Source organism: Canis lupus, chromosome 4 (genome assembly GCF_011100685.1).
Source record: "Canis lupus familiaris isolate Mischka breed German Shepherd chromosome 4, alternate assembly UU_Cfam_GSD_1.0, whole genome shotgun sequence".
NCBI lineage: Eukaryota > Metazoa > Chordata > Mammalia > Carnivora > Canidae > Canis > Canis lupus.
Genome location: NC_049225.1, coordinates 69,237,056 through 69,247,233, shown reverse-complemented (window position 1 = coordinate 69,247,233; position 10,178 = coordinate 69,237,056). Strand labels below are relative to the sequence as shown.

At 39.3% G+C, this 10,178-nt stretch overlaps 1 protein-coding gene across 6 annotated transcripts in view; it reads right to left on the bottom strand.

Moving 5' to 3' along the window:
• Positions 1–4,573: 4,573 nt before the first annotated feature.
• The window catches only part of C6 (complement C6), a 94,969-nt gene continuing 89,364 nt past the window's right edge, over positions 4,574–10,178 (bottom strand). For 4 of the 6 annotated variants that reach the window (XM_038535214.1, XM_038535216.1, XM_038535217.1 and 1 more), the window contains one exon: positions 4,702–5,309. In XM_038535214.1, coding sequence (XP_038391142.1) covers positions 5,128–5,309 — 182 coding nt within the window. In that variant the 3' untranslated portion in view covers positions 4,702–5,127. Of the gene's footprint in view, positions 5,310–10,178 lie in introns of all 6 variants that reach the window. The other 2 variants (XM_038535215.1, XM_038535218.1) reach the window with 1 other exon arrangement.

The following is a 10,178-nucleotide window of genomic DNA, read 5'->3' as shown; positions in this document are numbered from 1 at the left end:
CTTTGATAAGTTAAGTCTGACTTTATTTTATTAACTGTCCAGTTTTTCAATTCCCTAGAGATGTTATCTGTACCTGTAACTTTCTAGTACTAACTCATTGCTTTCTATTTTGTATAATACTGCTATAAAGTATACCTTCAAAATCTTCCCAGTCTACTGTAAGCACCTCCAAAATCTCTGCATGATTATTGACCTAACTCTTGAGACTTAGCAGGTACTCAGAAAATGCTTGTGAATGAACAAATGAATGCATGTGAGGCCCACATATCTGGCTGAGAGCTAACACCTGCCTCTTGTAGAGAAGTCCAGACCCATGGGGCTGGCTTAAACTCCAAAGCCAATTTGCCACCAGTATGTCTATATAAACAGAATTACCTATCTTTTCACCTGAGTAGAAGAGAAAATTTTTAGAATGACTTTCATGCCCAATTATAAAAGAAAATGCATGCTAATTGTAGATGGGGGATGGGTGACTGGGTGATGGGCACTGAGGAAGGCACTCGACGGGATGAGCACTGGGTGCTATACTATAAGTTGGCAAATCGAATTTCAGTAAAAAAATATATATAAAAAAATAAACTAATGATTAAAAAAATAACTCCATATTCTAAAGGTTTGCTCTCCCAATCACTGTTTTAAAGACATTTTATGCACACACAATTTCTATAGCTGGAATAATATGTAGTATTATAGCCTTGTTGTTTACTCTTTATCATGTCCTTTAAAATCTTTTTAAAAAGAAACTTGTCTTTGGTCTCAAACTGTTCCATCATATGGAGGGCCATAATTTATTATTAGACATTTAGGTGCTGTCATTTTTTGCTGTTATAAATAATGTTGTTATGAACATCTTTCTATATAAATCTTTGTGAGCATGACCATCTGTCCATTGGAGTCCCTTGATTGGTGACACATACCTGTACTAACTGACATTTGACATGTGGAACTGAAGCTGTGCCGCTGTAACTTGTCAAGAAGACAAATAGGGTAACAGTGGCCTGTCTCACTTTTATAAAATGACATGGATACAACTATAATTTTGCAGGCCATTTGTGTGGTTAGAAGCTTGATGCCTCATTGATTCCATACACAATGTATTCCAAAAGAATGAAGGTGACTTTAGAGACAGCCAGCCATTTAGAATCCAATTAATCAAACTTCAGGATATTTGGTGCCCAACACCAACCACAGACATCACGATCCATCAGATTCTTGTTACTCTGAATGAGAATTTAGCAAGGGATGTGGGGATTAGGTCTGGCTTGTGGGTTCTCTTCTGAAAATAACAGAAGAGATTGGTCTTTAAAACTAAGTAATGTTCGTGTGGAAGGCTTTTGTAAAAAAAGAGAAAAAAGAATAAAATATTCTCAAATTTAGCAAACTTTACCGAAAACTGTCAAAAGAGGAACTCCTTAGTTAAGCTTGAGTGTCACCTCACCAGAGGACTGGAATTTTAAAATCACAGTCTTAGAATTCTGCTTCCAGGTCATCTGAGGCATATAGCATGTCAACTCATCAAGTTCTTTAAACTGGGATTTCATTAATTTTGTCAATTTTTGGCAGAATTGACAAAAATTAAAATCCATATATAAAAGTTCAGTTTCCAGTTACTAAGGCTACAAGCATGAATGCTTAGTATTCGTCTCCAATAGCCTAAGAGGATAAGCTTTTTACCTTTGATCAGGAATTTATTTAATCTTCTAGGACAGTATTGGACATTCTAGGTCCAAATTCCAGGCACTTAATGTTTCAGTTTTGCTCTCTGCTGCATGATGACAATTTAATCTCTAGCTTTTAACACTTATTGTACTAAATTGCTATATTAATATTAATATCAGAATGTGAAAAATTCAACTGATAAATGGTATGCAAATATGCCTAATGCAAACTTTAGTGCACTCAAAAAATCCATTGCAACAAAGGTAACTAAGTGGTAAAAAGACCAACTAATCGTCATTAAAAGGCAAGATAGTTATAAGTAAAAGAGTGACATACTATAAAGCAAACATGACTGATTTTAATCAAGCCATATGAATATAATAGGTGGTATAAACCTTTGATTATATTATGGGGTGTAAACAGGGAACATCCCCCTGCCCTGCCCCACCCCAGTCACTGGGCTACCGGTTGAATTGTATCTGCAAAAAAAGATAATGTTGAAATCTGAACCTCTGGTAGCTGCTCATGTGACCATATTGAGAAATAGGGTCTTTGCAGATGTAATCCAATGAAGATGAGGCCATTAGAGTGGGTCTAGTCCACATGATGGGTGTCCTCACAAGACAATGCAAATTTGGGTAGACAGGCACAGGAGGAAGACAGTGAAGATGGCCATGTCCCTATGGAGGCGGAGACTGGACTGATGCTCCTTCAAGCCAAGCAATGCTGAGGATTTCGAGCAAACATCCACAGCCAGAAGAGGAAGGGAAGAATTCTCTCCCATCAGTTTCCGAAGTAACGTGGCCCTACTGACACAGCAATTTCAGATTTCTGGCCTCTGGAACTGGGAGACAGTATATTTCTCTTGTTTTAAGTCACCCAGTTTGTGATGCTTTGTTACGGCAGCCCGAGCAAACTAATACTCCTAGCTTTCACTTTGCTCTGCCAAATTCCATTTTTCTTTTTCTCTTGTCTTAATTAAATCTGGGAAAGATCACATAGATTTCTGGTTTCTGTTTTTAAAAGTGAGTTCAGTTTAAGTTTCCAATCTCATATCCAATTTACATCTCACCTTCCCTGCCTCCAGTCAGCCAGGTTCATGCATCAGAGGACCTTGGGTGGGGAAGGAAGGTGGGTTACTCCGGCACATTTCCAACCCCTCCTAAAGGTGATGGGGAGAGGCCTGTCTCAGTCTAGGACACCTGTGTCCTCTCCATTTGCTGGGGCTGGGTCTCGTGCTCGGAGCAAGGAAGTGGACTAGGATAAATAGCAAGGGTTGTTTTCTATAATGGTCAATGATGGGGTATCACCTTTGACCCGTTCTTTCTAAATCTGGTTTTGTGTTATTGGCACCCCTGTGTTTCCTTGGTTTGGTGTTTGGCTTTACTCCTACCCACTCAGGCCCCCAGAACTTTCTTTTTTTTTTTTTTTTTTCCCCCAGAACTTTCTATGAGAGAGGCCACTGTGTATCCTTTTGGTGCTTTCCATAGAATCACATCTAAGATGCTGGATGGCCTCAGAGTGCCTGTCTTTCCTCTTCTCTGTCCTTCCTGAGGAGGCATGAGAACCACCAACATCCTCCACTCTCTCTGTCTTGGGACTCTGCTGGAAAATGAGTGGTACTCATGTTTTCCTAGTCATGCTCCCTCCCCCCTTCTCTGAAAATGGTGACAGCCACCCTTGTCAGAACTCTGCCTTCAGCACCCTCTAGGCAGGAAGTGGTCTCATGCTCAGGAAGGAAGAACCCCTCCACACCTGCCCTCATCAGGATCCATAGCTCCCAGAGATTCCTCCTGCAACCTGTTCACAGGGGTCAGCTCTAAGACTGCACAGCATCCCACTAACCAGCAGGGGCAATACCTATATCCTTGCTGAAGATGCCCCACACCCTACAAAAGATTCTTGAGAGTCTCCAATAGCCTGGCTTTGGTAGATACTTTCTTTTTTTTTTAATTTTTATTTATTTATGATAGTCAGAGAGAGAGAGAGAGAGAGAGGCAGAGGGAGAAGCAGGCTCCATGCACCGGGAGCCCGACGTGGGACCCGATCCCGGGTCTCCAGGATCGCGCCCGGGCCAAAGGCAGGCGCCAAACCGCTGCGCCACCCAGGGATCCCTGGTAGATACTTTCTTCAGCCTCCTCCTCACTCAGAGGAGGGAAGGGACTTAGCAGGGGTAGTAGGACTCTCTCTATGAACACTGTATTCACCTGGATGCAGATTTCCATGGCCTCCTTCCCACCTCTCCTGCCCCCCTCCCCTCTCCAGGAAAGGTATGGGGCAGGTGTGAGAGCTGGGGAGAGTGGCTCCAACTCAGTCCAGAGGAAATGTTCTTGATTCAGTTGTTAGTGGCTTTCCGTAGAACATGGGAGTATTAAATGCCTCTTTGCCCTCATATTTGTTTTACTAACTGATCTCAAAACCTTAGCCAGCCGATCTCCAAGCCTATTAGTGGAAGATTTACTTCCTCTAAAACTCAATGGGATTCCTACCTAGTAGAAGGTGGCCATATCTCTTCATCCTCACTCTTTGTCTTGGGGGTGCTGAAGGCATGATGCTGACAAGGTGGCCTGCATTATTGTGAGACGTGGCAGGGGGGTGGCATGACAGGAGAAGATGGTTACTGACTCCTGGGAAAAGAAAAGGTCCCACTCAATTGCCATTACACCAGGAAAATGTTTCTGGTCCGAGGTTTTTTTTTTCCTTCATCATATTTGTCCTTTGATATTGCAAGATGTTTTAGATATTGTTAACATGATGAATGAGATGGAAGGAGAGTGACATTTAATGTGTCGGGTCTAATGAGGGTGCTGCAAGTGGCTGTTCTTCATGGAGTATTTTCTGGCATAAGATGATAGGACTCACCTTTCCTTGCATTATTTTCTCCATAGTAATTATCCTCATCAAACATACTATATATTTTATATGCTCATTTTATTTTTTTATGCCTTCCTCCACATGAATGTGAGCTTCATGAAGGCAAAGGATTTTGCCTTTTATTCACTGCTAATTCCCAGCATCTTAAACAGTACTTGGCACATTGTAGGCATTCAGAATCGTCTATTGAATGAGTGCATGAAGGAAGGTTAGGTTTCAAGAATGTCTTTTACAAGTTGTTGTAGGTTTTTGTTTATTGATTAATTGAAGACAATTCTGGTTTTTGTTCTTAATTCTATTTGTGAGAATGCTTAATATTACAGGTTTCATAAGATCCTTAGAAGTCCCATCATTTTAGTGCAATGTGAACAGAAGAATTTACTGGATTGATGTGAAAGTTATCGTCTAGGTGTACACTATAGAACATCATGGGCTGGAACTGGATAGGAAAGGCTAAGGCAGGAGAGGCAGGGTGAAAGTAACACAAAAGAATCTATGTCAATAACCTATGTGCACACCAGTCTGCTGTTTGTAGCAGAATGCCTTTTTGTAGGGATTATTTTTGAACAGTAAATCTGTTTATCAGTTATTGTTTTAGGCTGAACACCTTCCAGGATACAGTATATCCACTTTCCTGTTGGCACATCGTATAGCTCCTACTTCACAGATGTTCACTGTTTTCTCACTCAATGATGATCCCATTTTGACACAGTAGAGTTGGCTTCCACCCTTGAAGCACTGGGGAGGCAACAGGCAGACACATTTGGAAACGGAGGCTGAAATGAGAGGGAGACAGTGTGACTCACCAATGTACTTTGGGGTTTGATTTTACCTAGTTTGTCCCCAAAGCAGCAGGCACTTTGGTGGCAATGAATTAGAAAGCTGGAACAAAGGCAATGACCCAAAAGACCCAACTGTGGTCGAATGGAGTGATCTGGATGGAAGAGACTAGAATGCACTAGTAAGCCAGTAAGATTCAGGAGTTGGGCTGTCCCTGACACCTCCTTCTCAATCAGTGCCCATATCCAATAGGTCAATACATCCCATCAACCCATCTCCACAATGTCTTCAGTCTGTCCTTACTGTTATTTCTCATCGGCACCATCTGAGGTAACATTTAGTTATCTTCCGTTGAGGTATATGATTCATAATTCATATAAATCTTGGATTCATGAAATTTTGAAAAATTATCACTTGGGATAAACTTACCAAAGCCAAGAATATTAAATAAATTTTGAGTAAAGGGATAGAGGCTTATTTATATACATGCAGTTTTAATCAAAGGTCAAAAATCCTCTATAGTTCGACCTCAAAATCCCTTTGCAACATTGTCTTTTCTGATTTCTCCATTCCAGGTAGGGTAAGTCCCTCTCTGCTTCCCAAACAAGACCTCCATCGTGTTCTAGTTTTTGTCCTCTTGTCCATGCTATCCCCTTCTTCTGCTACACTGATGTGCTCTTTCCTACCTTCCCCTACATGTCCAGCTTCCACAGGTCTTACCTCCTCCAAAAAGTATTTCATAGCCACTTCCCCCCATACCAACTCAACTGTAACTAAAATTTTAACTAAACTTTAATAGTGTAAATTTGCTAGTATTATATCCGACATTTTTATACTTTCTTGTTAGTTAGCTTTTCATATACATCTTTTTCCTAAGTCCTAAGTGGTTTGTTTGAGAATGCAGTCATCTCTCTATCCCACTTAGCTCTTGAGGAGGTGCTCAATTAATTCTACTTCATCAACTGATTTCAATTCTGAATTTGGGGGTATAGGTATAAATATTCAAAAAGAAGTGTCTTGACTGATCTGGGATAATTCATGTTGCCAGAATATCTGAGTCAGACTGAGAATCAGTAATGCTGTCATTAAGAAGTAGCTTCTTAGGGATCCCTGGGTGGCTCAGTGGTTTAGCGCCTGCCTTTGGCCCAGGGCACGATTCTGGAATCCGGAGATTGAGTCCCCTGTCAGGCTCCCGGCATGGAGCCTGCTTCTCTCTCTGCCTGTGTCTCTGCCTCTCTCTCTCTCTCTCTCTGTGTGTCTATCATGAATAAATAAATAAATAAATCTTAAAAAAATAAAAAAGAAGTAGCTTCTTTTAGGTGGATGGCAGTTCTTTCCCATGTGTCTCAACCAATGGGAGAAAATAGGGAAAGGAAGTAGGAGATACTCCTAGGCATGTAGACTTCCTGTCTTTAGTAGAAAACATTTCACGGAAAAGCATGCATTCCCTTGTAAGCCCTGTCGACCAGCTAGAGAAGATTCTAGTTGTGGAAGGGCTTGCTCATTTTTGTCAACAATAGAGTTTGGTGAAGGATGGGAGACTGCTCTGTCTTTGCAGAGGATATCAGTTCTCCAAGCTTGTGGAAAGGCCATGGTCACCATTCTTTTAGGATGGTTATGGTTTAAATGCTCTTAGCAAGATTATTTTTTAGACTACCAGCACCAAAAGACCCTTCCCAACACCTCTCACAATGCATCCTCAAGCACTCAATTTTCATGCTACCATCCTTATGAAACACTTCCAGGCCAGAAGATTTTTATCTCTCTCATAGTTCTTATTACTTACTGGCTTGCATTAAAGTTATTCATGCAATTATCATGAAAAGTTACTCCTTCAGCTACTATGAACAATTTGAAAGTACAAAACTCCTTTATCTTCAGAGTCCTCATCAGACCTTGTGCAGTGACTTCCTCATCTTGGATACTAAGGGGATGTGTGCTAAGTGGATTTTCCCTTTCTATTAGTTGATGGTGGATATTTTTAAAATTTAGGCAAAACAGTCAATGTCCAAAAAAAAAAAAATAAGGATAAAAATAGTTTCTTTAAGAAGCCATTTGTGTTCTAACTTTTGAAAAGTGAACTTTGTTATTTTGAAGTTTCCATTTTAAACTTTTTCTTATTTCATTTTAGACAGAGAAGGAAAAGAATAGCAAAGTACACAATGTAATCAAGAACACAGTTTAACCAAGGTGACCTTCAGTTTAACTCAAAATTAATATCCCAACTTGCCATGAGTGGGTTGGGTACAAAATACATTTTTTAGCTTTCTCTTTCTTCATACAATGCTGTGATTTGTGTATTGACAGTGCCCTATAGTGCTACTGAACAGAATTCTCTGTGTCATTGACTTTTGCTCACCAATTAGAGAAGACTGGCACAGGCAGACCATATCTTTAGGGGGAAAAAGGCTTTCAGTATTCTGATTGTGTGCAGAATCAAAGAATATTTTAAATGACTTAAATCTTATTACAAAATGTTCATGTATTAGTTAGACTACCCCAGGACATTCTGCTAACTTGAGCAATATTGGTTAAATATTCAAACTTTTCAGTGTTCTTTTCTACAAACCTAAACTCCTTAATACTGTGGGATTTAGATACATGCACAGCAAAGAGCTAATGGTAAAGGCAGATTTTGATGAAATTGTAAGCTGGAAATTATTTTTTACTCAGACCTTAAAAGAATAATTTGTGGAAAGATAGCAAAAAAAAAATGGATTGCAATAGAGAGTTCCATGAATATCTTTTCTCTATGACAAATATGGAAGGATCGCAGCTGACACAAACACATTCCCAAATACCTAATCTACCTATTGTAGTATGGACAGGGACCATTTTAATCTCTCTGTTTCCTTTATCTTCAGTGTGTATTTTTGACAATAATTTTCCTACACTACAAATTTCAAAGAAAAAGTTTATATTTTTAATATGAATTGGTATTCCGTAATACTTTCGGCTCTTTTCTACCACAAATTATTATTTCTAAGAGACATGTTTGTTGGGTGATGGTGTTGATCCAGCAATGAAAAATGAATGGTAGTGTTTAGCTACAAGATGATTTGATACTGATCAAAATTGAGCAACGGATACATCAGGCCCTGGGCTGCTGTCTCTTTTGTGGAATTGCCTAGTTCAGATATGTCACAAAGTTTGGAAGCCTGAGTTGCCACCATCAGATGGCATATGGGCTATGCCACCTGTGTCTACCCTCTGTCATGAATTCAATCCTGACACCTCCCAAGAGAGCTAGATCTTGATAATCAGCTGTAAGTGGATCAAGAAGGAAGTGGATTTGGGTAATAAGAGCTCTCCTCTTTTCCAGGACTGAATTAAGAGCCAAGGGGAAAAATAAGGATCTGTGTTTGTTTTTGCAAAAGTAAGGTGGTTTTAGCAAAAGTTAGATATAACAGTTCAACAAGTTTCCATTGCATATTTCATGTCTCAATCTAAGATAGTTTTTTAAAGATATGTCATAAGGAAAATCTAGCTGCCTATTTAAGTTCTGCTAAATCCTAATCTTCAGCCCATATTTATGTGTTATATAAAGCTTGGTTGAACTATTTCAGGGTCAAAATTCATCTTAGAGCAAATGCACTCACTGCTGTGAAGTTTCCTCTTCCAAGCAGTTCACAAACAAAATGCCAATAGCTAATTCATTTACCAAAAATAGAAATGTAATACCACTTCTTAAGTATCAAATTGACAGAGAAATAGAGAAGTAATAACTCCAAGGTTTGGTGAAGGTATGGAAGGCAGTCTTAATTATACATTGTAGATAGGAATATAATATGGTAGAAACATTTCTGGAAAGAAAGTTGATACACAGTTCCAGTGAAGACTTTATATTTGAAAATAATATTTACCTAGAAATTTCATTTTCTAAGGTACATCCTAAAGAAATAATCTTAGATTAAAGATTTATCTGTGATAGATTTATCTATTATAGCACTGCTTATAATAGCAAAATATTGGGAAAAATCTAAACACTTAACAGAATATTGGTTAAATAAATTACAGAATGTCCATATAGGCTTTGGCAGACATTGAAAATTACATAGCAGAAAAATATATAATGACATGAAAATGGTTTCATGATACATTAAGTGAAAAACAGCAATATATAAAAAAAGATGTAAAGGATGATACTTTTTAAAAACATTATAATCAGGGCCATCCCTGAGATGTATAAGGCCCTGAGGAAGTTTTGTTTTGTTTGTTTTGTTTTATGATTATGCCTCTCTACATAATTACAGTCACTCTGAATTAGAGTGTCAGTACCATACTAGCAGTCTAATCTCAAGCAATCTTGGCAAAGAATATCCTGCTAGATGGTGGCTCATCACGCTGCTTTCTGGGAATGAAAGTCTAGTTCTGAGTCATGGAAGACTCCACAGGCATGGGTCCCAGAGCTACTTGGAGTATTTGGTTGACCCTATGCATGGTGAGAGAGAAGCAGTAGGTCAGAGAATGTTCCACAAAGGAGAAACAGTGCCTGAGCCCATGAGAAACCCTATCTAGGCTCAGAGTATCCTGCCTGATTAACACTGCCAGCTTGGGCTAGTCCCAGGTACTGCTAGAAGACTTAAAAACATTGGAAGAAGACGCTTCTGGTAAATAGTATCCACGAGGAACTTAGTCTAGGCTCAGGGCACTCTAGCTATTTTGTCCTAGCCAGTCCCAAATGCCAGAGGAAAATTTAGACAATTTTGCTAAATGTCCTCCAAAGCTAGGGGTGGGGAATGGTGCCTGAAGCATGAAACTGGGACAGGTGATTTTCTACTGCGGTCCAAAGGGTAGTACTGATTATACATACATAGAATGATAATTAGGAAGATTCACCCTTAAAAATGATGAAAGTAGTTATT